This window comes from Lycorma delicatula, chromosome 5 (genome assembly GCF_047948215.1).
Source record: "Lycorma delicatula isolate Av1 chromosome 5, ASM4794821v1, whole genome shotgun sequence".
Taxonomy (NCBI): domain Eukaryota; kingdom Metazoa; phylum Arthropoda; class Insecta; order Hemiptera; family Fulgoridae; genus Lycorma; species Lycorma delicatula.
The window spans coordinates 17,849,903-17,877,816 of record NC_134459.1 but is presented as its reverse complement, the minus strand read 5'-3'; the positions used below and the strand labels follow the sequence as shown (position 1 = coordinate 17,877,816).

The following is a 27,914-nucleotide window of genomic DNA, read 5'->3' as shown; positions in this document are numbered from 1 at the left end:
AAGTAATAAATCACTGATCATGGCCTATGCATTTTTAGATTTATTTTTGGGATTTTATTAACACTGAATTGATTTACAATAAATTACTAATGGTATTTAAATTGCAGTAATCAGTTCACTTTAATTTTACGAGGGTTATTTTTTTTTCAAGGTCTGATCGGTCGCGAAATATAACCTGCGCAAAAATTGGATGAATCTTTGCGCAGCGTCTCTAGTATGGCCTTCAATCACGCCGCATCACTTCGTTTAGTTCTGAACACGCAGCTAGCACGTAAACATGTCTACAACAATAGCATCTCCCGCCAAGTGTGAAGTGCGGGTGGTAATTCGATTTCTTCAGGCTGAGGGGTGTAATGCAGCTGAAATTCATAGACGAATAAGTAATGTGTACGCTGAAACTTCAATGAATGACAGCAAAGTGCAACAATGGTGCAGAAACTTTAAAGCAGGACGTGCAGATGTTCATGATGCAGGCAGTCAGGAAGCAAGTGTCAACCGATATCTCGTTGAGCGAGTGGATGAGGCAATTCAAGAGAATCGTCGGTTCACAATTTCTGTATTGAGTGATTAGTTTCCTGAAATTTCAAGGTCAGCTCTCTACACCATTGTGAGTGAGAAACTTCAGTATCGCAAACTGTGTGCGAGATGGGTTCCCAAGATGCTGTCTGACCATCCCAAAACAATGAGAATGGACGCCTCCCTAACGTTTCTCCAGCGCTACCACAATGAAGGAGAAGATTTTTTTAACAAAATTGTCACAGGGGACGAGACATGGCTCCATTTTGAAACTGAAGAAACAAAAGAACAATCCAAACAGTGGCTGCATTCTCATTCTCCCAGTAAACCAAAGAAGTTCAAGCGAACCTTCTCCAACAGAAAATGTACTGGGAAAATGTAATCTACTGTGTTCTGGGACCGGAATGGAGTTCTCTTGGTGGAATTCATGGAACGTGGCATGACCATCACTGCAGCCTCATACTGCCTACTGCGTGATTCTTCAACGTCTACGAAGGGCAATTCAGAATAAGCGAAGAGGAATGTTGTCATCAGGCATTGTCATTCTCCATGACAATGCTCGGCCGCACACTGCAGCTGTAACAAAGAAGTGCCTACAGCGTTTTCGTTGGGAAGTGTTTGATCACCCACCATAGAGCCCAGACTTGGCTCCATCCGATTTTCACCTCTTTGCTCACATGAAACGCTGGCTAGGAAGACAACATTTTGGCACAGACATCGAGCTGCAGACCAGTGTAGAAACATGGCTGAAAATACAGGCGGCTCCGTTCTATGACGAGGGTATTGCAAAGTTGGTACCACGCTATGACAAATGTCTAAATCGGAGTGGCGACTATGTAGAGAAATAACTATGTAAGTACTTGTTACAAATAGAAAATTTTTTTATTTTCACTGTGGTTTTAATTTCGTGACCGATCGGACCTTGAAAAAAAAATAACCCTTGTAATTTGAAATAATTTATCTAAATTAAAGACAGTAACAATAGTTAAAATTATTGATTTTTAAAAAATCATTATATACTCTATTTCATATAACATCATTCATTTTTAATGGAGCAGTGAAGTTCCATATATGTATGGGAATATTTTTTTAATGTTTCAATATAATTACTAAACCTATAAAATTATTTTTTTCTACTTAAAATGAAAATTTAATAATGAGTGTTGTGTGTATGTGTTAATTAATTATATATATTTTAAGACGTTTTTACTATTACAGTTAAATCACTATATTAAATGTCAAAAATACTTCATGTTATTTTATACTAATATGTATGTGCGTTGTATTTTCATGATGGTGAAGGAATTGCATGTTTTTTTTCCTTTTGTGGGTCAGCTTCTCGAGTGTGTCCAGATGGGAAATGTGACATATGCTAGCACTAATCGAGATCTACTGAACCCTGGTAGACCTGCTGGTGATTATGAAGATCCTAGTCCTTTGTTGACCCCAGAGCCTCAGGAGGAGGAAGAATTACCACCTCCTCCTCCACCTGGCTCGTCATCCCCACCACCTCCTCCACCAGTTGCTGCTGCCGTCCACAATGACCCTCCAGTAAGAAAAACGCACTTTTAAATATATATTTATTGATGTAATTTAACAGTTGTTGTGGATGAATATTATGCAGATTTATGATGTGTTGGTTACATACCGGAATACATGGTAGATGTTTTCAGACAAAAATGAATTTAATCTGGTTTATCAGTCAGAAAACCTTATTTATATATGTGAGTTCCTGTGAAAAAAATCATTCCTAAAATTTAATAGTTCAAGGTAAAGTTTACTAGATTGTCAATTATTAAAAACCAATATTTCTTTTCTTTTGAGAACTCATGAACTATTTTTAAACGTTTCTTGCAATGGCTAAAGTACTGTAGTTTCAATTAAGAGGTTTTCTTGAGTCTAGAAGGTTTTGATTTCCTCATGCTTAAAATGTTACATGAAAACTGAAAGGTCTGGATTTGAAATGTATCCTGCTTTAAAACAATTTCCTGTATAACCAATCATGTTATATTTTTATTGTCAATGAGAATATATTTTAACAAAATAATACTTAGTGTTATTTAGTATTATAAATATGTATATGACACAGCACAAATTAAATGCTTTATTCCCTTGATCTTCCAGCTTTTTTACTTTGTTAAATTAACATTTATAGTACAATTAAACCTTATTTTTTGTATTGATTAATTCCAAAATAAACCACCTTGTGGTGAAGTTCAAACCGTACTATTGCAGAAATTACCATCTTGGTTTTCATTTAGTAGTTATACAATTGGTCTAACTACAAGACAGTTTTCTTTAACTTTTTATTATCTGTTTTATTGAAACTAATATATAATAACACATAGATGGTTTCTAAAATTTGTGGAAAGATCTTTAAAAAATGGTTACATACAACCATTCTACCAGCAGGTTAAAATATGATTTCTTCTGAATATTAGAATTACTTTTTTATTGTTTTTATATGAAAGTGAATAAAAATATCTTACAAAATTAAATTTAGTTTTGCCTAAAAATCAAGTAAATTACTGTTCGTTTTAAGACAAAAGTTACAGACTTCGTCCATTTTATATCACTGCCTGACCTACCTTTCATTCAATACTAAGCTTCTTCAGAGAGGTAGAGCTTAACGAAAGTTTAAAAATATCATAGAGCAAAAGCTAGTTCAGACACAGAGTAAGAGTTTTATAATTTTTTACTTAAAATAAAATTTTCAGAAGTCAATTTTAAAACTACTATTTTTAAAACATGCAATTTCAAAGATATGAAAATTTAGTTCATGCATTAAATAATTAAGATTTATCTTCATCATAAAACAGACATTTCTTTAAAGAAATATTTTAATAAATATTAACCTGATACCAGTTAACTGAAAACCATTTGATAAGATCCTTCTTTTTAAATCACAGATATTTAATTCAGACTAATCTCAATTTTAATGTAATTTATTAAATTTCTTGCATATGAATCATCCACAACCAAACAATTTGTACATCAACTAGTTTTCAAAATTTTGAAACTCTTCTATGTCTGTAAAAAAAAAATCACTTATGTTTGTTGTCACTTGTACCTATGTTTCTTTTCTAAAAAACCTCTACTTCTTTCAAAAAAAATAATTGCATGTCAAACTGATTTTCTCATTGAAGACTGCATAAGAGTAATTAACTAAATTATGATTTATATTGTTGCTCAATTATCCTTATTATAATAGCTGTTAAATTGTCATTTAATAATAATTTACTGCTTTATTTTTGTCAAAATATAGATAATAAAAATGATATAATATATATAATTCTACAATTCTGTGAAAAAAAAGTTTATACATTTTATAAAGAGTTGTATCTTTTTTTCAATTTGATAGTAATTATAAGTTTTATAAATACTGAAAGGTATCAGAAAACTACAATAAATTGTTCATTATAATCAGTTTCTTGTTATAATCAGTTCATAGTTGGTTATTAACAATATACATAATTGACATACAGGAGTCTGCTAATATATGAAAGAAGAGATATTGTGCAGAAATAGTTACTACATCTCATTCACTTTGTGTTTGCAGGAGATGGAAACAACCAAGTATAAAGGTGTACAATATGGAGAACCAGTTCACAGTCTGTCATGAGTCAAGTTCGCTTACCCCCACACAGGCACCTTGCATATAACACACATCATATTTTGTGTTATGTCACTAAAACAATTTTATCTGCATTATTATTTATTATATAGGCTTTCTACTTGATGGATGTTTAAACAAAAATTATTATGTACATTTTCCACCACTGTACAAAAACTTTTTAACTAAATAACTAATGCAATGCATACAAACAATAAACATTTTTATGTATTTACAAACATCTTACTTGTTTTGTTTTTTTTTAATCAGATTATTAATTATTACCAGATGTTAATTACAAATTAAAGTAAAATATTGATAGAAATAAAAGTGACAAAATAATTAATAAATAAAAAACCAGTACATTTTTTTAATAATAAATTGTAAATATCTAGTTCTTCAAATGGGTTACCTTATCTAATCTAAGTATTCAGCTAGATCAGACCCAGAAGAAGATGAATCTTTATTTAAGTTTACAAATGACTAACTGAATATTTTCTATTACATCATCAAATTTCACATATTTGTTTTTTCTACACCAATGACATGCTTTACAAAATTCTTCCATATTTTAGTCATAATTGGAAAATTTCTTCAGTTAATACAGTTCAGTTGGGTTTATCTAAACTGATGAAACATTCTTAAAATAAAATAACTCCTTTTTTAGAATTTCATCAATAATAATGTATTTGTTTCAGTTTTGGTCTTGCAAAGAAACCGAATTCAGAAATTCCACTTTAAATATAGTCCTGTCAGTAGAAATTCTCTTATTAGTTATTATTTAACAATTTCTGGCTTTGCCCAGTTGCTAATAGGTAAAGCCTCCACTCTTATGGTTTGGTGTGGAGTATTGATCATAATTATTATACTGTTATTATCTAATTTTTCTAAAAATGAAGTAAACCATGCTTTAAAATTTTCATCATTCATTTCTATATGGTAATCATTGTACTAATTGGATTCAAATACTCATAAGACATCTTTTACAAAACCTTTTTTGCTTCAATTGAATGATAATGAATGTCCTAGGTGGACTTTTTATTCTGTATAAAAACCTTTTAAGAAAGCTTCTTTCCTGGAGATAACATATTTATTAACCAAAACCATGGGTTTCATATATTCAGCATAACAACCCGCGTTTTGTTTAAGTAATAAACTGTTCACCATTCCTTGAAAAACTGTTAACTTTGTCCTCAATAATTTCCTTCAGATAATATCTTCTCTACCTAATTGCATACTTTTAAATTTGAAATTAAGTCTCTAATACTTAAACAAAGTCATCTACTTCAAGTCAGGTAATTAGTCAACAGTATTTATAGTTTGTAATACTCGTATTTCATTTCTCAAAAACAATTTTCTTCATATTGCTGTCTTTACAAATTCATCCACAGTATGAAACAGTCTTCTTTTGTTTTTATTTTTAGCTGGAGACTTAACATTACCTGCTTCTTACTTTTGCTTAATAATGGAATACGCACTTTAAATAAAAACTCTCACTGAAATTGCTACTTTATTAACAATATTATCTTATCTGGCATTCAGAATTTTCTTCCTTATAGTTTTATAAATGTTTAAGACCATATTTTGATGATCAGTGTGTATATTATTTGTACTTTTTTTTTAAGGGAGATGACATGTTTAAATCCTATACATTTATAATTTATAATATGAACAACACTTATATACACATATAAATGTACACAAATACACTCAAAAAATTACAATTTCTATTGCACACAAAGTGAAAAATAAATAGATGTACACACACACACACACACACACACACACACACACACACACATATATATATATATATATATATATATATATATATATATATACATACATACATACATACATACAGTTAAAAGTAAAAAAAGATAACTAAAAATTATGTATTAGATAACACTAGGTTGCAACTGACTGATTGTGAACTGTTGTCAAGGATTAAAATGAAAGTATCTGATTATGAGAACAAGCAGCCAATAGGATTGCTGACAACAGTATGTCCATCTGCAAAATTTGTTTACATCTTCTGCAAAAACATTTAAATATAATATAGTATAATTTCCCACACATCAAATAAAAATTGGTTAGTAAAAAAAGTAAACTACAAGAAATTTTTTTAAATTATAAGGGTGGTTTGAAAAATCCTGTGCAAAAATAAAACCACTTAATTTTTCCAGATACATTTTTTATTTCTAAACATATTTTTTATCTCCTTTTAAGCTTATACATTTCATCCATTGCTGCTCCAATTTGTTGATCCCTTCTAAATAGTAGTGTTCCAACTGCAAAATAGTCATTTGCTTCTGCAATAACCTTGTTAGAATAAAATCTCCTTCCTGTCAGTCATTTTTTCATGTGGGGAACAAATAGTAGTACTAAGGAGCCAAATCTAGTGAATAGGGGGCATGCAGAATGAGCCCTAACTCTATCAATTTGACAGCCAAACCTGCACAGACTTGAGCAGGCACATTATCATAATGGAAAAGGACTTTTTTGTGGGCCAATCATGGATTATCACTTGTATTTGCAAGGGATAATCCTCAAAAAGACAGTCACCATAATCATCCCAGCCAAAGGAATGGCCTCCGCCTTCTTTGGTTACCAGTGTGGACTCCCCACTGGCAACCAATTGTTTTAATTGTTCCTAGGTCTCAGGTATGTAATGGTGTATCCATGTTTCGTCTACAGTGATGAAATGATGCTTAAAATCCTGTGGATTTCACGGAAATAGCTACAAACTGCTCATGGAATAACTCACGTCATTTTGTTTTTTGTCAACTGTGAGCAATTTTGACACCCATCTTACGGGTAGCTTTTTCATGTTCAAGTGTTGATGTAAAATATTATAGACCCATTCAGTTGAGATTCATACACTACTATCAATTTCAACCACCTTCACTCTTAAATCATCCAATACCATATCATGAATTTTTTCAATCCTTTCTGGAGTAATGACCTCAACAGGGTGTCCAAAACTTATGTTGTCACTTGTGCTCATATGACCACTTTGAAAATTTTGAAACTGCTTATAAAAAAACATTATAAATATTATGTTGAATCTGTGCCTCTAATTAGAAGAGGCACAGATTCAACATAATATTTTTTTTTTTTCTGCTGAGGCAATTTGTCCTGTGTAAAGTAATGTTTAATCAACATGTACAACTCTCATCCATATTTTAGAAATCCTTGTCTTTCTTGATTCAAATGAACACTGATAAATTCTGTGTGAATTTCCCTGTGAATTTTCAAGATCAGTTTGAGTCCTTGTGTGCATTCTTCCAAAAGATGCTTCTAACTGAAAATCCTCTTGATATGCACCAGTGGTGAAAACTCTCAGACTTTGCACAAATTTTCCAGACCACCCTTGTAAATTTCTGAAGTTTTAGAAGAAAATGTTTGCTTTTTTATTTATTCTATTATTACTTTTTGCAGCATGGCTCTCTAATCTCTCTTACTATTTCGCTTTTTCTTACAGTTTTGTGGTTACTTTCCTCTATGTACTGAAGTATGTTATTTTATGCATGTATCTTTATATTTGTGTGTGTTCATAAGCACATGCACATGTGCCAAAATATATGGAAGTGTGTATTAATAGAAACTACTTTGTGCTTGCAGTTATTAATTTTTTAGAGATTGATTTTTATAGATATTTTTAAAACAGAGCTTTTGATAAAACCATCTCCCAAAGATGAGTGACAAAATGACAATCAAATGTAGGTGGGGATCATGTTGGAATTTTTCATGGGCTATATTGAAGAAGGTGATAAATTTTTTTATTTAATTGCTAGTGGTGATGAAACAGGGTTGTTGTTTAGTGCTTCAAGAAAAAATGCTACATTTGGTTGCACCATCCTTGGAAACTGATAAGATTGTGAAAATATGAGTAAAATCAATAATAATAATAATTATTTTCCAAACTAAGAATACATTTTTTAAGACAAACAATATCATTTTACAATATACAACAGAGATACAAATTAGACATAGCGTACAAACTATATATATATATATATATATATATATACTTCTGTTGATCTACAATAGTTTGTACCTGTAGCTTCTAATTGAACTACAACAGGCTCACAAGTGTAACTATAGTTTTATAATTTAAAAACCCTGATGCAATAATTTATGATGAAATTATAATTTTTGTGATTAAATAATAGTTTGGAAAATTAGGTACTCCTTGAGGACAAGATTCCTGTTTTAAGAGTTACAATCAATTTATGATTAAAGCATTGAAGATTATTAAATGTATATAAATGAGGACAGAAGTGGCAGAGTAGAAATTTAACAGTTACTACAAATTTTAGAAATATTAAAAGAGAGGGAAAGTCATTCAGTTTGTCATTAGAAGTCAAAAGATAATTCACAAAAGTCATGATAAGCTTTATGCTTCGCTAGGATAATTTATCAATTTTAGTCACAATTGAATCAAAAAAGAACTGTGTTTTCTTACTGAATGAGCCAGCGCTCAAGAGAAATTCTGAACGAATTTAAACTTAGACTATCTTTCACACAATGTGGCAAAAAACATAAACCTTTGGTACCATATAAGTGAATAATGTATGAAAACACTACTTACAGAATCTAGGAAGTACAAAATTACCCTTGCTAAATTTGGTATACTATTCATCAATATCATGCCACAAAAAAAATAATCACTACATAAGTCTTCTGTGAAATTGCTCAATCCAAAGTCAGTGATGAGAGTGATTGACAAAATATGTTGTACTGTTGCACAATAATGTAAATGCCATTTTGTATCTGTGAGACAATTACTGTGAAAATTAGGAAGTATTTTCATTCACCTAAAATGGAATTAAGGGAGAAAATTACTTACCAAAAGTAAATTATAGCTGTTAAAAAGTTGAAGGAATATTTAGGTATCAAACAATTCACAAATGATAATGAATTAAAAACCTGTTCGACATTATTTAAATGGATTGATGGCAAAGGAATATGATAAAAGTATTTTGAAGCTAGTAAATTACTCTATTGAATTATTCAATGGCAATTATGTAGAGAAGTATGCTTATGTACATAAATGTATTTAAAAATATATTTAATTTTAATATTTTTATTCAAAAAATGTTTATAATCAGGTCATCTTTAAGATAACTTTTTCATTGCTAAAATGAACAAAATGATTTTACGGTGCTAAAAGATTTTTATTTTGTGTCAATATTGATATTTTAGCAAGTAAAATTGTGAGATTATTGAGTGTTACAGGCATCAAAAGAATGTTTTTATAATTATGTAGAAGAAAATTACAATTTCTTCAAGATTAAACTCAAAGACATAAAAATTGAGAAGGTGTCATATTTGCAGCAAGTAGAATTACAGGAAAATCAGAGTTTGATTTGTTTGATTAAAATATCTCATTTTATACCAATTTAGATAAGTGAGCACTGTTAGGTATTAAAATGTGCAATATAATATTGAATCTTTATGAGAAATAAGGAAAAACTCATTTTTTGATTTGATTGAAAAATATTATTTACAATTTTTTAAGTATCAGATATATATATATTTTTTTAATTGTTTGAGTCATCATTAATTAATGTTTTATTAATACATCAATTTTTTTACATAAATTGTTTTTAGGCTACACCGAGGTGTTTAAGAAGGGCAGATTCCGGTATGCCCCAAGAAGAACTTACTCCAAGGTCAGATTCAGTAAGTACTGAAGCTTCTGGAGGTTCTCCACCTGATAACAGTGAAACTTCAAGTGGTGTTCATTCAAATTCAAGTAGAGAATCTGCACAGAGACGATCAACAAGCGTTGATGATTTAGCTACTGATGCTGCTAACAAGGTGTGCCTCTTAGGCTTTAGTTATTATTCCCATTAGTTATGTTTTGAAACATCTGTTTCCTTATAAATTTAATGTGGATATATTGCACATTACTAATTTTAAATATGCATGTAGAGTAATGACTGAAAAAAGTTTTACATACTTCTGCTTTTAATGTGTCAAAGAGATTTATCTTAAAATTAATCACCTTCTCCTAATCAGCATAATAAATGCAAGGGCAAATGTAGGGAAGTTTTACAACTTACCAACAATACATAAATAAATTAACTTGTTATGAAAATAAAAGTAAATTTTAAAAATTAATATCAAATATATGCTAGTTTGATTGAGACCACCATTTTATTAAATCACATGTATTATACTATCTCAAAATATTTAATGTCATTCAATGATTTTATTGGATTGCTGAACTTCATCACAGCTAATCATTTTCAGTATGTTTTGTTTAACATAATGTTCTTTAACACAACTGGATTTAGATAGCAAACTTCCTGCCTATATAGTCTGTTCATCTTGTATATGAATGAATGACAAATTATATTTTTCTCTTATTTACTAAAATAATTTCAAAATAATTTTCCAAATTTAATGCATTCTCCTACATTTCATATAAAAATATTATTTCAGTGTAGATTTTTCTCAAATTAAAGAAAACCTTCAAAAAGCTTAATCCACATATCTACTATATGATTGTGAACACTGGTTGGTTGAAACATGTAATCTTATAATATGTCAAAATATTAAATGGTCTTTCCTATTATGTTACTAGTCTGATGGTTTTTGATTATGGTCAGTCATTTTGTATAGACTTGTTTATTATAGTTATTTTAAAATAACTGGATTAAGGTACAGAATTCTCTCCAGGTAGCCCACTAATCATCACTGTATCATTTTTTCAGTAAAATATTTATGTAACTCTATTCTAAATTTATACATTATCTCACTTGTATGAGAAAATATTTTTTGTAGTATACAATTTTTATTGAAATAAAAGTATACTTTAAATATACAAAGGTCATTAGTAATTAAAAACTTAAATAGTTGTGGAGGCAAAACAGTTTATAAGAAGGTAATGACACTTTAAGAACAAGTTGGTAAACCTGTGATGACTTTTGATCAGCTGTTTAATTAAAATACTTTTTTATAACCTCAAAATTTCATCTAATAATGGTGAGTCCTGATTGTTAATAAGGCAAAGAACCAGTTAAATTGACTTTTGTATGACGAACATTTTTATGAACTGCAGAAATTGTTACAAGTGGATAGAAAAATTTAAAGACAGTTGAACTTCAGTGACTTATGAGCATTGTTCTGGACATCCAATTGAAGTTTCATCTCCTGAGTATGAAACTCACATAGACTGTCTAATCCCATAAGATCAATGGATTTTAGTTAAGATTGTAGCTGAAAAATTACAAGTAACTGTTGGTACAGTTCAAGACAAGACTTCGCATTTGCATGGAGCTGAAACAGTGATATCAGTAAGAAGGTGATGCTTTTTCTTGCCCAGTATTCTGATCTGTGATGAGACATAGATTCATCATTATGAACCAGAATCAAAATGTTAGAACATGAAGTAAACTATGAGTTCAACTGTCAAGAAAAAATGCCAAACTCAACCATCAGCAGAAAAAATCATGATGGCAATCTTTTAGGGTGCTAAAAGGCTTGGTTTTTTTGATTTTCTAGAAGATCAGCAAATGATAAACAGTAGTGCTATTACTGTGACATACTAATCAACAAAATAAAGCCAGTAGTATTGAAAAAACTCCTTGGATTTAGCACAAATGCATCATTCTGCTTCACAATAATGCCCAGCCATACACAGCTCATGTAACTCAAGAAACCATCAATAGATTACATCAGGAAGTTCTACCTCTCCCCTCATTCGGTCCTGACTTTGCCACATTGGATTTTCACTTGTTTGCCCACCCAAGGAGGTGTTACTAGGTAAGAAGTTTAATGGTTATGAGTTAAGTTTAATGGTTATGTAAAAAAAATGGTTATAAATATTCCAAGTATTTGATATAAAATAGTGAAGGTTTTCTAAAATCGTTATTGTGTACTCAGTTGTATAATATTCTAATTATTTATGTAGTTTTCATTTAATCTGAATACAACATTCTCCCACTTTATCTGGTTATGTGATTTAATTATTACTTACAATTTGTGATTAACATTTTTCAAGTTAGAAAAGTTTTCTATTTTTTTTTTTTTTTTAATTTTTTAATGAACATTTGAATTAGAATAAAAATAATTTTGAAAAATTTATAACCAACCATACACTAATGGTCACAATTGTGATTATTTAATAATTATTCATAACATATCCTAAAATATAAAACTTAGTTGGTTTTGTTTAATACAATGTTTGTTCAAAAAATAACAGAACTTTATTTTTTTAACTTTATTAATTTTAGAGATTATTGGTCTGTCCTTCTCCCCTCCTCTATTCACATATTTTTCCCAGGAGTTTTTCCACTTCACAAAGCAGTCCTGGATAACTTCACTTGAAATGGTCTTTAAAGTCTGTGACAAACTTGGTTTAATGTCATAAATTGTCTCAAAATGGCATCCTTTCATCACTGATTTTAATTTTGGAAATAAGAAAAAATTGCAAGGAGCCTGATCTAGCAAGTAGGGAGGTTGAGGAAGGACAGTCATCTGGTTTTTGGCACAAAACTGACAAATTGACAAAGATGAGTGTGTGGGCGCATTGTTGTGGTGAAGGAACCATGAGTTATCTCGCCACAACTCTGGTCTCTTTTTGCAGATTTTTTCATGTACTGTGTAAAAAGCCTTGATAGTACATACGGTTCATTGTTTCACCTTGAGGCAAGAATTCAAAATGCACAATTTCATTAAAATCTAAAAACATACAGCATCACTTTGATTGCACAGAGCATCACTTTGGATCGAAACTGACGTGCTTTCTTGGGGCGTGGAGATTATTTTGCCAATCTATCTTTCTTTGCCAATCTATTATGATTACTGAACTTTGATCTTGGTATCTTAGCTGAAAACCCAGTTTTTACCTCCTGTTATGATCCTTTGTGTGAATGTTTCATTGTCATTGGCTTGTTCAAGAAGTTGCTGACAAATGTCCACTCGATGTACTTTCTACTGTTTGATCATCAAACAAGGAACAAACTTTGCTGCAACTAAATGCATGCTCAATTTTTCAGTCAAAAAATCCCTTTCAGCATGCCAGAAGGTAAAAGTAGATTTCATGTTTATCATATGACAAACATTTTGGTCATCCCTTGCCGTAAGGGTTGGTCATATCAAAAATTGTTTCAAAGGTTTTAGGTAATGTTTAGAGGCCCAACGACCACTTTAAAACGATTCAATTCTGTGCCTATTGAGAGAGGTATGATTTTTTTTTGTCTTCGAAACCCCATTTTTCCACTCCGTGGGCCAATGGTTTGTGATATCAAAAAACTCTACTTAGATAAAAGTTTTAGGCCCTTATATAAAGAATAGTAGGAAATTTAACAAATTCGATATTTTACTTAATAAGAAAGTTATAGCAATATTTTTTTTTTGTCAATAAACCTCCCCGTTTCCACCCCATTGGTCTGATTTTGCCCATTAACGAACTCAAGATTTTGGGATGTTATATTTTATGTATCAGTTTGAAAGTGATTGGCGCAAAATTATGGCAGTTATTGTGTCCACAACAAAGTGAAATATATATATATATATATATATATATAGATACATATATATAAATGTATATATAAACTTTTGAACTGACAGTCGTTTTGGAGTCTGGGGGATGTACAATGCAAAGATATGTCAAAATTTTCTGAAAGTCAAATCATGGTACCCATTATAATAGGTAGCTTTCTTATGAAATCTACCTAAATGTCATGCATGATTCAATTGAGATGCTCTTCTGCAAGTTCTCTGACAGTCAATCAGTGATTTGCGTGCACCAGATCATTGATTTTCTGAACATAGATGTCATGAGTTAAAGTTGAAGGCCTTCCTGGTCAACGGTCATCTTTGATTGACTGACAATCACTATTAAATCATGAAAACCATTCATAACATTGCGTACAACCCAGAGCATCATCTCTATAAGTGTTTCAAAAGTTGAAACGTTTCTGTGAAAGTTTTTTCCAGTTTCATGCAAAAGTTTATGTTGTATCATTGCTCTTGAAAATTGCACTTTACAAAAATCACTACTAACACTTAAACACATTGAACTCAAATAGCAATAACACAAAAACTAAATGAGATATCAACAATCCAAGAACATGTGATTACAGAGGAGGTTATGTGGAACACATGCTACCAATCACATGTCACTAAATATCTTATTGACATGTCATTAAAAATGTTCAGTTATTTTCTGAACAGACCTTGTACAATGTAATTTTATTTCATTGTTATTGCTTGGTTTTTTTTAATACTATATACTTACCTTATTCTTGGTAATCTAATAAATTTACCCATATATATATATAAAGCGTTGCTTTCAAAATAAAATCAATCTTTGCAAATTATTTCATAGATAGTGTATGTATGTGTAAAGTTATTAACATTAATTTTTAAGATATTAAACTTTAAAAATTTACATGTAGCACCTGAAAGTCATATACACATTACTCATAAACATTATAATATTAGTAGCACTCTAAATTTGACAAAAACAATATATTAAAACAACTATGATAGAAACTAAATATACTATTCAACCACATTCATATGATTTCCTAACTGCTTCAAGATGGTGTTTATAAACAACAATGCAACAACATCAACAAAAGAGCTTAGTTATTATTTACTGGAGGTATCCATCTTATAGTTGCATATTTCCAAGTATTAAAGTGAATAATTTTTTAATTTTAAGATTTTAAAATAATAAAATCTTTCAAGTGCTTTAAGTATTAAGGTGAGTTAATTTTGAACAGCAGCTTATATTCCTGTAAACTTTAGATCGAGTAGTTATATGTATATAAGTTGTTTTTTGTTCCATTAGATTCAGCCTCAGTGGAGAAGTTTTTCACTTCAGCGAGGTATGCAACCTCCACAACATGAACATGTTCAGTCGTTTAGTCCAATAAGGATTACAAATAACACTCCTGAACCAATTTATGCACCTTATCGTCCTCAGCAACATTTTCCAGTGGCTCTTAAGAGTCCACCAGTCATTAACGAAGTTGCTGAAGAAGATACAGTTGTCATCAGACGACGTCAGGTATAATAACTATTAAAATATCAGTTTATTTTTTTTCATGTGTTGTGTTCAACAAAAATAATTTTAGTTTTACAGTATCTGAGAAGTTAATAAAATAAGATTATTTTAAGAAAAATATAATTATAATTAGCTTTTTAGACAAAGGTTTTTCTTTTATGAAAAAATTCATGAACCAAAAAAGAGTCATTTACACTCAGATACAAACCTGAGTGACAGTAAGCTATATCATTTACAAGTTAATGATTCCACAAAACCCGAAACATAAAGTAATAGGATCCTTTAAACTGAAGGCTGTGAAGAATAAATAAAACAGAATTTAAAAAAAAAAAACATTTAAAAAGGTGTAAGATAATAATTTTTCAGTTATTTAAATCTCTATTTTTTAAGATTGGAACTAAATTAAAAACAATTCTCAGAACATTCCATTTTATGTTACAGTATTTGATTTGTAATTAACCTTTAATTTAACTCCAAAATCATAGATTCAAAATGTATAAAGAATTGAAATAGTGTTACAGTATTATTTCTTTTTTTTTTGTCTTCAGTCATTTGGCTGGTTTGATGCAGCTCTCCAAGATTCCATATCTAGTACTAGTCGTTTCATTTCAGTATACCCTCTACATCCTACATCCCTAACAATTTGTTTTACATATTTCAAACGTGGCCTGCCTACACAATTTTTTCCTTCTACCTGTCTCTCCGATATTAAAGCGGCTATTCCAGAATGCCTTAATATGTGGCCTATAAGTCTGTCTCTTCTTTTAACTATATTTTTCCAAATGCTTCTTTCTTCATCTATTTGCCGCAATACCTCTTCATTTGTCACTTTATCCACCCATCTGATTTTTAACATTCTCCTATAGCACCACATTTCAAAAGCTTCTAATCTTTTCTTCTCAGATACTCCGATCGTCCAAGTTTCATTTCCATATAAAGCGACACTCCAAACATATACTTTCAAAAATCTTTTCCTGACATTTAAATTAATTTTTGATGTAAACAAATTATATTTCTTACTGAAGGCTCGTTTTGCTTGTGCTATTCGGCATTTTATATCGCTCCTGTTTCGTCCATCTTTAGTAATTCTACTTCCCAAATAACAAAATTCTTCTACCTCCATAATCTTTTCTCCTCCTATTTTTACATTCAGTGGTCCAACTTTGTTATTTCTACTACATTTCATTACTTTCGTTTTGTTCTTGTTTATTTTCATGCGATAGTTCTTGCGTAAGACTACATCTATGCCGTTCATTGTTTCTTCTAAATCCTTTTTACTCTCGGCTAGAATTACTATATCATCAGCAAATCGTAGCATCTTTATCTTTTCACCTTGTACTGTTACTCCGAATCTAAATTGTTCTTTAACATCATTAACTGCTAGTTCCATGTAAAGATTAAAAAGTAACGGAGGTAGGGAACATCCTTGTCGAACTCCCTTTCTTATTACAGCTTCTTTCTTATGTTCTTCAATTATTACTGTTGCTGTTTGGTTCCTGTACATGTTAGCAATTGTTCTTCTATCTCTGTATTTGAACCCTAATTGTTTTAAAATGCTGAACATTTCATTCCAGTCTACGTTATCGAATGCCTTTTCTAGGTCTATAAACCCAAGTATGTTGGTTTGTTTTTCTTTAATCTTCCTTCTACTATTAATCTGAGGCCTAAAATTGCTTCCGTTGTCCCTACACTTTTCCTGTAACCAAATTGGTCTTCTCCTAACATTCTTCCATTCTCCTCTCAATTCTTCTGTATAGAATTCTAGTTAAGATTTTTGATGCATGACTAGTTAAACTAATTGTTCTGTATTCTTCACATTTATCTGCCCCTGCTTTCTTTGGTATCATGACTATAACACTTTTTTTGAAGTCTGACGGAAATTCCCCTTTTTCATAAATATTACACACCAGTTTGTATAATCTATCAATCGCTTCCTCACCTGCACTGCCCAGTAATTCTATGGTATTCCGTCTATTCCAGGACCCTTTCTGCCATTTAAATCTTTTAATGCTCTCTTAAATTCAGATCTCAGTATTGTTTCTCCCATTTCATCCTCCGCAATTTCCTCTTCTTGCTCTATAACACCATTTTCTAATTCATTTCCATTTCAAAAGTTCTTAATGTTACATTTTAATGTATATATATATATATACACACACAGTAGATCTAAAAAATTCCCAAACTAAATTTCTGTAGTCGATACAAGTAGCACCATCTCTCAGACAATCAAGGAATTATGTAGTACAATGTCTTGATGTGTATGTGTACAAAATTTCATCACTCCAGTCTCGAGTTATAATCAGCTGCATATGTTGTGTTGATCTGATCATGTGACCTTGTGCAAGTTCACGACGTGGAACAGAGAAGCACGATAAAATTTTGTATTCAACTTCAAAAATCTTTCGTCGAAACTTAATTTATGATACAGAAAATATTTGGTGGTGAAGCCGAACCTCGTACTACAACATACACCTGGTGGAAGTGATTTAAAGACGGTAGAGAGTCGTTGGATGACGACGAATGAAGCGGGAGGCCATCAGCAGCTGTTCATGACAAAAATGTTGTGGAAGTGCACGCACTCCTACCCGAACTACCTCATCTAACCCTTCAGGCCATAGTAGTAGAGTTAAACATCAGTAATGACATGATACATACAATTCTAACAGAAAAAATAAACTGCTGAAAGGTGTGCTCTCATTTCATTCCACACTTCTTCAAGACTTTGTTGAAACTGCCAATAGTGACCTGAAATTTTTACAAACAATTGTAACAGGGAATAAAAGCTGGTGCTTCATGTATGATTCGAGAAGAGTCAAACGAAGAGTCAATCCACTGCTTGGTTGAATCCTGTAGCACAAAGACCGGCAAAAGTCAGGCAGCAAAAATCAAGAGTGAAAACTATGTTGATTGCATTCTTCAACTCAAAGGGCCTGATTCATCATGAGTTTGTCTCAAGTGGTCAAACCATGAATTCTAAATTCTATTTGGAAGTAATGAAACGCCTGATGTGTCACATTCGTCAAATCTGGCCCAAGTACCGGGATCCGAGCAGTTGGACTTTCTTGCACAACTATGCCCCGGCACACATGGCAATAGTTTTAAAATATTATTACGCCGCAAATCAATCCACACTATTCACGCGACTTGGCTCCAGCAGACTACTTTTCTCTTCCCGAAACTAAAGTTGAAGATGATAGGCCCACTTTTTCAACGACATTTGGCCATTCAAAGGGCTTAAACCAAGCAGTTGAAGGCGATACCAAAAAGTAATTTCTCCAGAGCATTTGATGGGCTCTACCAGCGCTGCAACAAGTGTATAACTAGAGAAGGGGGTGAGTAAATTTGTTCATCTTAAATCTGTATTTTTAGTTAGGGAACTTTTCAGACATACTGTATGTGTGTGTGTGTGTGTGTGTGTGTGTGTATATATATTTTTTTTTTTTTAATTTATTTTCCTTAAATTTTCTATCTTTATTTTTATTTAAAGTGCATAAGTAACTGTACATAAATACTATTTGCATAAAAAAGCCAATTTACAAAAGATACAAACAAAAAACCAATGTTTTGATGAAAATAATAAAAGATGCTGAGAAATGACTCTTCTTGTAATACAAAATATATATCTGATATTTTTTACCATATATTTTCTAACCAATCTTCTCAAATTTTCATAAAAAGTGCTTTGATATCAGAATGATCAAGCTATGTATCATTACACTTTTAGAAAGCATTACACTCTGAGAAACAATGACGAGATAAAAGCTTCAAATCTTGAATATGTCATTTTTTGTTATAGAAAAACTTCCACATAAATTATATGGAAGAACTTTCACAAGACTACCAGAGAGATCCTCAACAAAATAAAAAAGACTGTGCGTGCGTGTACAACTATACAAAAATATATAACTAAAAGTTTATATATATATATATACATATCTATTTTTATTTTTTATTTTTTGTCTTGCAAATGATAATTATGTGTTTTGTTTTGATTTGGTTTTATTTATTAAATTAGTGTTGGTATCATGTATTTTGTGACATATTATGAGCCACACAGTTTAATATGAAGCACTTAGTATTTTAATCAGTCAAAATATTATTAAGTGCTTATCAGTCAAATTTAATTAGAGAAATTTTTTCTCTAATTAAATTTGGACTTAAACCAGATTTAATTTTAAGGAAATTTTTCATTAACTTATAACTAGCACTCATTTCAGTGATAAAACTGTTAATTAATGCTTTTTTACAGATATTACATTACCTAACCTACTTATTTTTTATTAATTTAAGCTAGGATTTCATTTTATTAATAAAAATTATGCTGCATAAGATTGTACACTATATAATAATAACCTAATGTTATTACTCTACCTTTTCTTTCCTACATAATATCTTTTTAGTAGTCAACATTTTAATAAACTATTGTTTTTCATAAATCAATGTTATTCTACTTAGAGAAAATGGAGTTTTTAGATATGTAAGTTACATGCTTACAGTGCTCAGAATCACTAGTTATAATAATCATAAAAACATTGACTGATAAATTTTATTCTTAATGATCCCATTAAAATAAGTAAAATCATGCAAAACATTGTTTATATCAAATGCACAGTAAAAAATTATACCTACTTTCTTAGAATGTAAATCAACCAAAAAGTGATACTGTGGTACTTTAGTACATATACTCGTATTTGTCCAATTTTTATATCAAAATTGAAATTATAAAAGTATATTAGAATATGGACAAAAACAAATCTTCATTTAATATTTATAAGCTGTGGTACTTATGTTACCACTTAAAATTTTATTTTCTATTATATGAGATTTTTTTATAAACAAATGCAGGTGTTTGTAAGATAAAATGATCCATTTTTTTTTTTGAAAGTATGAAAATAGTAAAACAATTGTTTTAAAATATTTACCTTAAAAAAAATGTTGTAAAAATTTTTTTTTAAATTTATTTTAAAAATTCCTATATATATTTATATGAGTAGCAGAACAACTATTAAATTATTCTAATTATTTGGAAGATACTAAAATTTCTATCAACTCAAATCTTCTGGGATTCGGATTCATGTACGTAATTGCTCGCTAATGTGCTCATCACTTAGCTTTTAATCTTTTTATAACTAAAATTTTATGTTTCATAATGTTAGGTAAATCACAGTACCATTTCTGTTATATTTTATGTTGAAAATTTGTTTATTATGATCAACATACATGTTTTTTTTTTTTAGTGTTTCTTAAATTGTTTAACTTTTAAAAAATAAGATTAAAAATAGGAATAATTATGAGAAAAAACCAATTTAAGTTATTTTGTGAATATTTTATTGACATAATTAATCATAAATTATTATTAGAAAAATATTTTTTCTGAACAATAAATTAAATTTCTGAACTATTCAAAAAACTTAAAAAGCTAAAATAGCTAAATTATTTTGTTATAATCACCAGTAATTCATTTTACTATGAATAATATTTTTTTTTTTTTTTTTTTTACATCAGAAGTGGGAAAATTTGCCTAAACCAAATGCCCAATAGCTCATATGTACTGGGTGTGTGGGGTTCACTGCCTACTGCAGTGAGACCCACTAAATAACCACTCTCTCACGCATGTGGTACTGGTACTGACATAAAGACACAACCTCAGCACCACGTGCGTCACAGGCACACCTCACATTCACGTCATATTTACAACTCAATATATACACTAGACATGTGGACTCTTCTTAACCCCACACAGTTGTGCCACCTCAGAGGCAGAAACACGTCCCATGGAAACCATTGATGACAACAATGCTGAGGCACCCCCACCACTTGCCCCTGAAGGCTGACGCCCAGCACCACCCTCAACCAACATCCTTGCTGTCCCCCTCATGTTCTTCCTCCACTAGCTTCTGGTGGAGCACTCTTCTAAACCACAAATTGTCCTCCCCTCACCGGACGAGAGCATCAGCTGCATGACTCTCTCTGGCAAGTCCAAACGGTCACATGGCAATTCTTCCTTTCACCTGAGACACACAAAAAAGGTGTGCTCCACCATGTCCATTTCTTCACAATACTGACGTTGAGCCACATCTCTCAGAAACAGAACTGCCAATGTTTCCTGGAGGTACATCTCAGGAAATCTGGGCAATGACCTTCCTAGCCTCTTTGTCACCAGCTTATACGCCATGCCCCAGGGATTCTTATCTAACTGGGCACAGACCTCCCTCCATCTATCCCACTTTTCTGTATTAATAGCCCTTCAGAGGATCCACGTAGAATTTCTCCATTCTACCATAGCTCTCTCAGACGCCTCTTGATCCTCTCTTCTTCGTAACCTAGTGAGGATATGCCTTTTGCAGACACAAATCCTTTGTAGCTTGGCAATCTCCTTCAGAAGCATTTGCACCATTCTTCTATTCAGAGCCAAAGTACATGCTTCCTGGATGACATTATCAGTATTAACTTCCTCCCCTCCTCTTGTGCCTGCACCAATTTCTCTATGAAGGTCATTTGTAAACGCTGGATGTCCAAGGGCCCATCCCGTTCTTCCTGGCATTCCAACCACTATAGATAATACCTACTCACAGTTAAGTCAGGTAGACCCCAGTTGGTAATCTTAGTAAAGATCCTAGTAAAGGCAGTTACTTTTATACGGATTTGAATACTAGATCGTAGATACCGGTGTTCTTTGTTTGTTGGATTTCAGTTAACCACACATCTCAGGAGCAGTCGACCTGAGACTGTACAAAACTACACTTCATTTACATTCATACATATCATCCTCATTCATCATCTGAAGTAACACCTTACAATGGTTCTGGAGGGTAAACAGAAAAAATAAAAAAGACCCCAATTCGTGCATAAAAAAATGAAAAATGCACCATGAGATTAAGTATAGTTGTGGTATTTGGTATTGAGATAATATAGCAAATAAAATCAATTGATCTTTCAAACGCCTGCATTATACATAATAATTAAAGTTTTAGATACCTAAAAACCCATTAACACTGGTATCTTTATAAACTGATTGCACTTGTAATTTTTAAATTTTTTACTTAGTTCAGTATGATGAAGCATTTGTTATCTTTGTACATTTTGTTACTGAAACCCTTATCCAAAATTCATTCAAAGCTCTCTTTTCCACTCATACCCAATCACTTTTTCTTTCTGTATTTCTCAGTATTTTGTACCAGTTCAGGTTTCATTCAAGTAGATGGTTTGGTTGTTATTCACCTTGATTAAGTATATTAAATTATTAGGTACATCATGGTTTATCAATACATTAATTTACATAATTATCATGGTAGTAATTCTAACTATAGATGATCTATAAATTTTCACTTTTTCCATAACTGAATAAAAAAAAATCTGGAAACTTATTGTTGAATATTAAAACACCTTTTTCAAGTTTAAAATATTCAATTAACTGAAAATCACTATAGTTTGAAGTATTGCCTCATAAATTATTTTTTACATGTATATTTATTATTGAACTGTGTGGTTATACGCTTTACTTTATGTTTGATGTGTAATGTAGATTAGTGTGATACCTGAAGAAGTGAAAACAAGACAAGATAATATAATAAACAGCTGCTACAACCACTATGTTCTATCACAGGGCCAACCTGAAGTTACTCCTACTCCTAGTCAACAACTACAAGAACCATTCGGACGATCGACAAATATGCGAATGACATCATTTACCGATCGACCTCAACAGTCCGCAACTTTACCACATTATCCAACGCAGCAAGTAGGTGCTGCGTATCCGCATTGTTCAACAATGCCTCTACCTGTTACTGGAGCGACTCCAGCACTCATGGGACCAGGAGCTACTAGCTGTCACTCATTCCCTAGACAACATACGACCATACCAACTCATCACAATGGAGTTCGTCTGTTTAATCCAAATCCCTATGCAAAAAGAATACAGTTTCCAGTTAAAGCTACAACTACTGCCAATGAACACCATTCATTCCCGCAAATAATGAATCTAGTTAAACATAAAACTGAAAGAGATTCAGCAAATTTTTCTCTAGCATCTAGTGGAGATTCTGACTCATGTATACCTCATACTTAAACATGATACATATCCGTGAACATAATCATTAAATGTTACTTCAAAAAGATTATGCATACCTTCAAATTTAAATATGAAAACGTTCATTACATTTTATCCAAAACTAAATATTATCTAAAATGTGATTTTGTAACAATACCTTTTTTCATAATTTTGTTTTTGAGAAAAAGAAAGTAGTTTTAATGTGCATACTTTAATTGGGAATTAAAAAACCCACAAAACTATAAGGTGCCGCATTAAAATTAGTTTTTTATTTGTAAAATTATGACAATAATTTTTATTACAGAAATTAGATTAGTTTTTCATAATTTTATACGGTAAGCAAATATTGCTTTAAAAAAAATAATAAGTAAATGAATTTTTCAAGATTAAAATAGTAATTAACATTTTTTATGAAAGATTTAAAAAATTTCTTTTCATTGCAGGAATTTTTATACATAATTTGTATGTATTGTATGTATAGTTGATAAAAATAAAAGGACATTTTTCTATTTAGTCATTTTTTAATTGGCAGATAAAATGTGTTTATATTATAAATAAAAAATGTGATGTATTTTATTAATATATGTGTAATATAATAATAATCTTTTTTTCATTAAACCTGAATAAAAACATAATTTCTGAAGCAGTTTAAAATATTATGTATGTTACTAGCAAAGCTCAATAATGCCACAATCCTTGGAATTGGTTAGGCAATCTGCAGATTGTACATGATTTTTGGCAAATTTAGAGGTTAACAGTCCTTTCTAAAGTTTCCTCAGACACCTATAATATATAAGTACTAACCGAATAACAGTGCTTAGTCAAATTATTAACATATTTGTTAGTTAGTATGTTGTGGTTGGAAAAATAAAATTAAAATTTTTAAATTTTATTCTTATAATTTTTATATTTTATTTCAGCTTGTTTCATGTAATTATATAATTTTATATATTTATATGGTAATTTTACACATGCAATTAATTTTTACTGATTCATGTAAATGACTGAACTGTTCTATGCGGATTAGGGAAACTTCAAAATTGTAGATTAAACAACCTAGGTACCTTATAAGTTTAAAAACTATAAAGTTTTAATTAAAACTTTAATCATCATCATCATCATCATCATTCACTAAAGGTTATGCCTTGTCTATTTAGCCATGTAACTCTCATCTCCGCCTCTCTTCAAGTCATTATATGAACCAAGACCCATCTCTTCTTTAATATTATTGATCATGGCTGCTCTCAGTCTACCTCTAGGTTTTTTACCCAAATCCTTGCCCTGAAATATATTCGTTAAGAACTAGTCATGTTGTAGTACATGTCCTATCAATTTCGCTCTTCTTCTTGGTATAACATTTAGCAAGGACCTTCTCTCACTCACTTCTGCTAACACTTGACCATTTCTTTTCCTATCCACCCAGCTTGTTCCTGTTATTCCCCTCCAAATCCATATTTCCATTGCTTCCAGTCTTCTTCTTTCTGCTTTCCCAACTGTCCATGTTTCACACCCATAAGTTAGAACACTCCAGACATAAGTTTTAGCAAATTGTTTCCTTATTTACATATTCATATGATTACCAATCAGTATATTCTTTTTATCCTGGAAAGCTCGTTTTGCCAGTGCTATTTTTCTTTTTTACTTCTCTAGCACATTTGCTATCCCTAGTGATGGTGCTTCCCAAATAACAAAAACTGTCAACCTTCTCTACAACAGTACCGTCTAATTTAATATCAACCTTTGTTTTTCCTACAATCATAATCTTTGTCTTCTCCTTATTAATTTTCAGTTTAAGTTTTGTTATTACTTTAGATAGTATTTCTAACATAATCTCCATTCCGCTTGCTGATTCCGCCAGTAACAAAATATCATCTGCAAAGCAGATACAACATAAGGATTTTCCATTAATTCTGATTCCTTTTGTTTTTTCTTTCATTTCTACAACAGGTTTTTCAATAAACAAATTAAACAGAAACAGTGACAGTGGGGAACCTTGCCTGACTTCCCTTCTTACTTTGGCCTCTTTCTTTAAGCTGTTGATCTCAATCTTTGTTTTCTGCATTTTATAGAATTAATCTTCTATCCCTCCATTCAAACTTCATTTCCCTCATTGTTTGAAATAGCAATTCCCAGTCCATCTTGTCAAAGGCTTTTTCTAAGTCTACAAAAGTCAAAAACGTCTTCCTATTAACCTCAACTCTTCTCTCTAATAATGCTCTCACCGTTAGTATCGCCTCTATAGTTTCCTTCCCAGATCTGAAACCAAACGTCTTCTCCCAAATTTGCCTCAACTTTAATGAAAACTATAAGATTGTTGCATAATAAGGTGCCAAGCAGTTAAATCTAAGTTTTATTAAAGATTCTGAAAATAATTTTTTGGTATAACAGTAAATAGAACATACCTGCAGTATAACAGAAATATTTATAAGGTTAGGTTAGTTTAGTTATTTTCAGATAATTTGTATAAATAATATAAGCATATTTTTTCATATTAGCTGAGGTTAATTACATTTAAGTTAGGTATGGTTGCATTAGGAATATCTAGTTAATATTATACATGTCTCATCAGAAAACTAATCTTGGATAATATGAAATGCTTACTTAGTGAGGAGGGTCCTCACATTTGTTCAAATAATTATTTTCTGTTATAATGCCTCTCGGAAAAAGAAAAGTTGAAAACTTATCATAAATCCTAAATAATGGTTATACCCAGCAAAATTCAAACTCATACTGAAGTAGCAGATTTCTCTCTAGCAGCATAGAAATTATTTAATTTTCTATACAAAATATATGATTCATGCTCTTTGGTACAGCTTTACAAGGTCCACTTATTTATGCACAATTATGAAGCAGTAAGTATGTATGAATTTCATGCATACAATTTTTACTTTTCCATCTATTTAGCAGCTTTAGTGAAGCTATAACTACATAAACAGTAAAGTATGGTGATTGGTAAAAATTAGGCATATCTGGTTTTCACCAAATCTTGACAAATTAACCCCAAGGACCTAAAAAACTGAAAAATGACATAAAAATTTCCACCAAAAAATGTGCATATGTATGTATGTTGGTGTGTAAATCACCTTATATTACCAGAATTAGAATTTTCATCAAACTTGGCTATAATATGTCTATAATAGGGGCATTGATGATATTAAACTTTCAGTGGGTAGGGGATACAGGGGGGAAATGAAATCGTCTCCAGATTTTGCATAATTAAGGTTACATGTACTTTTTTTAATTTGTGTCAATATTACTAAAGTGAAACAACTTTTGTAAAAAAATGTTTTTGCTAAATTTCACCCCCACCTTTAATAATGGTTTTAATTTTGAAGAGTTATAGAAAGCAGTACCAGGGGTGATTTTCATTGCATTTCTATTTTTTATATTTTTGTGAACAATTATTAAAAAAACATCTTTTATGTAAAGGTTTTTTGCTAAATTGCACCCCCACTCCAAAAATTAGTAACAATTTTGAAACATTGTAGAAGGCAGTACAGTGAATCTTTTTCATTGCAGTTTTTTCTATTACCATCTCGTATCCACAAATTTGTTACTCATCAAAGTGAGGTCTTAACCCAGTCACTTCCTCCTTATACATCCCACATCCCACTTAGCGGCCGGACTACTGCTGTAGTTGTCTGCTATGTTATAATGTCACAGGTGAGCGGTAGAATTAAATAAATGAATAATATTTTAAGTGGCCACTAATACTGCTACACCCATGTAAATGAAATACAGTATACACACGCGCTTTAGTTAAAATCATTGAATTAAATAAACAAAAAGTATTGTATTTAAATAAAATTCTAAATTATTTAAATTAAGTTTTATGGGTGTGTAAGCTGTGCATCGTAAAAAGACTGCATGATGGTAAAGTCCTACAACTGCATTGTCAGTTTTTTCCAATCTGCAGTAGCACTGGCAATCATACCAAACTTATCCAACCAAAATTTTGTGATATACTCTGTTGCTGAAGTTTATATAAATAAATTATCATCTCAGATCAAATCTTGATTTTTCTAGACACATAATTTGATTGTATTGGTTTTGTTTGTTACAACTCTTTAATGTTTTCAGATAACAGCACTGTCATTTCATGACTGCATTCATATTTCCTTATGTGATGTACGGACTAGTAGCTCTAGTCTGTAGTAATTCGACAGAACTAGGTTTCTCAGTAATGTAATGCATTAACATTAAGAAATGTTTATAACCAAATTTATAAAAATACAATATAACAAAATTCTTTGATCTGTATCTTTTTTTTATTTTTACCACCACTACACTGATTGTTAGCAAATAAAATAAAAACAATAAAGGATGGTATTGTTGCCCAAGAAGGTAAATTTTCTAGATAATTAATAGTAGTAAAGATGGTCTACAATATGTTAAAAATAAATTTTGTATTAAGCATAAATAGCATTTTTATAGTTCTAAAAAATGCCACTAATATAAAGGTGATCTTAGCCCTCCAATATAATATGAAAATCTACAATAAATATACTTCAAATAATCCAAATAAATTTGAACAAAGATTGAAATGAATAAATGCATCTATTTAACTTTCTCTAATATGCTGTCACAGATTGTCTTAGTAATCCTAATACTTCACTGTAAATGGGCTTTGTCAGTAACACATCCATTTTTTTATTAAGAAAATATTATTTTTCAGAAGTAGTAATTAACTAGTCATAGTATTTATA

At 30.8% G+C, this 27,914-nt stretch overlaps 1 protein-coding gene across 4 annotated transcripts in view; it reads left to right on the top strand.

Annotated features, from left to right (window-relative positions):
• tinc (transmembrane protein tincar) overlaps positions 1 to 23,646 on the top strand; it is a 907,523-nt gene extending 883,877 nt beyond the window's left edge. For all 4 annotated transcript variants that reach the window (XM_075365745.1, XM_075365746.1, XM_075365747.1 and 1 more), the window contains 3 exons: positions 9,746 to 9,955; positions 14,943 to 15,161; positions 22,684 to 23,646. In XM_075365745.1, coding sequence (XP_075221860.1) covers positions 9,746 to 9,955; positions 14,943 to 15,161; positions 22,684 to 23,226 — 972 coding nt within the window. In that variant the 3' untranslated portion in view covers positions 23,227 to 23,646. The remainder of the gene's footprint in view (positions 1 to 9,745; positions 9,956 to 14,942; positions 15,162 to 22,683) is intronic.
• Positions 23,647 to 27,914: the final 4,268 nt, after the last annotated feature.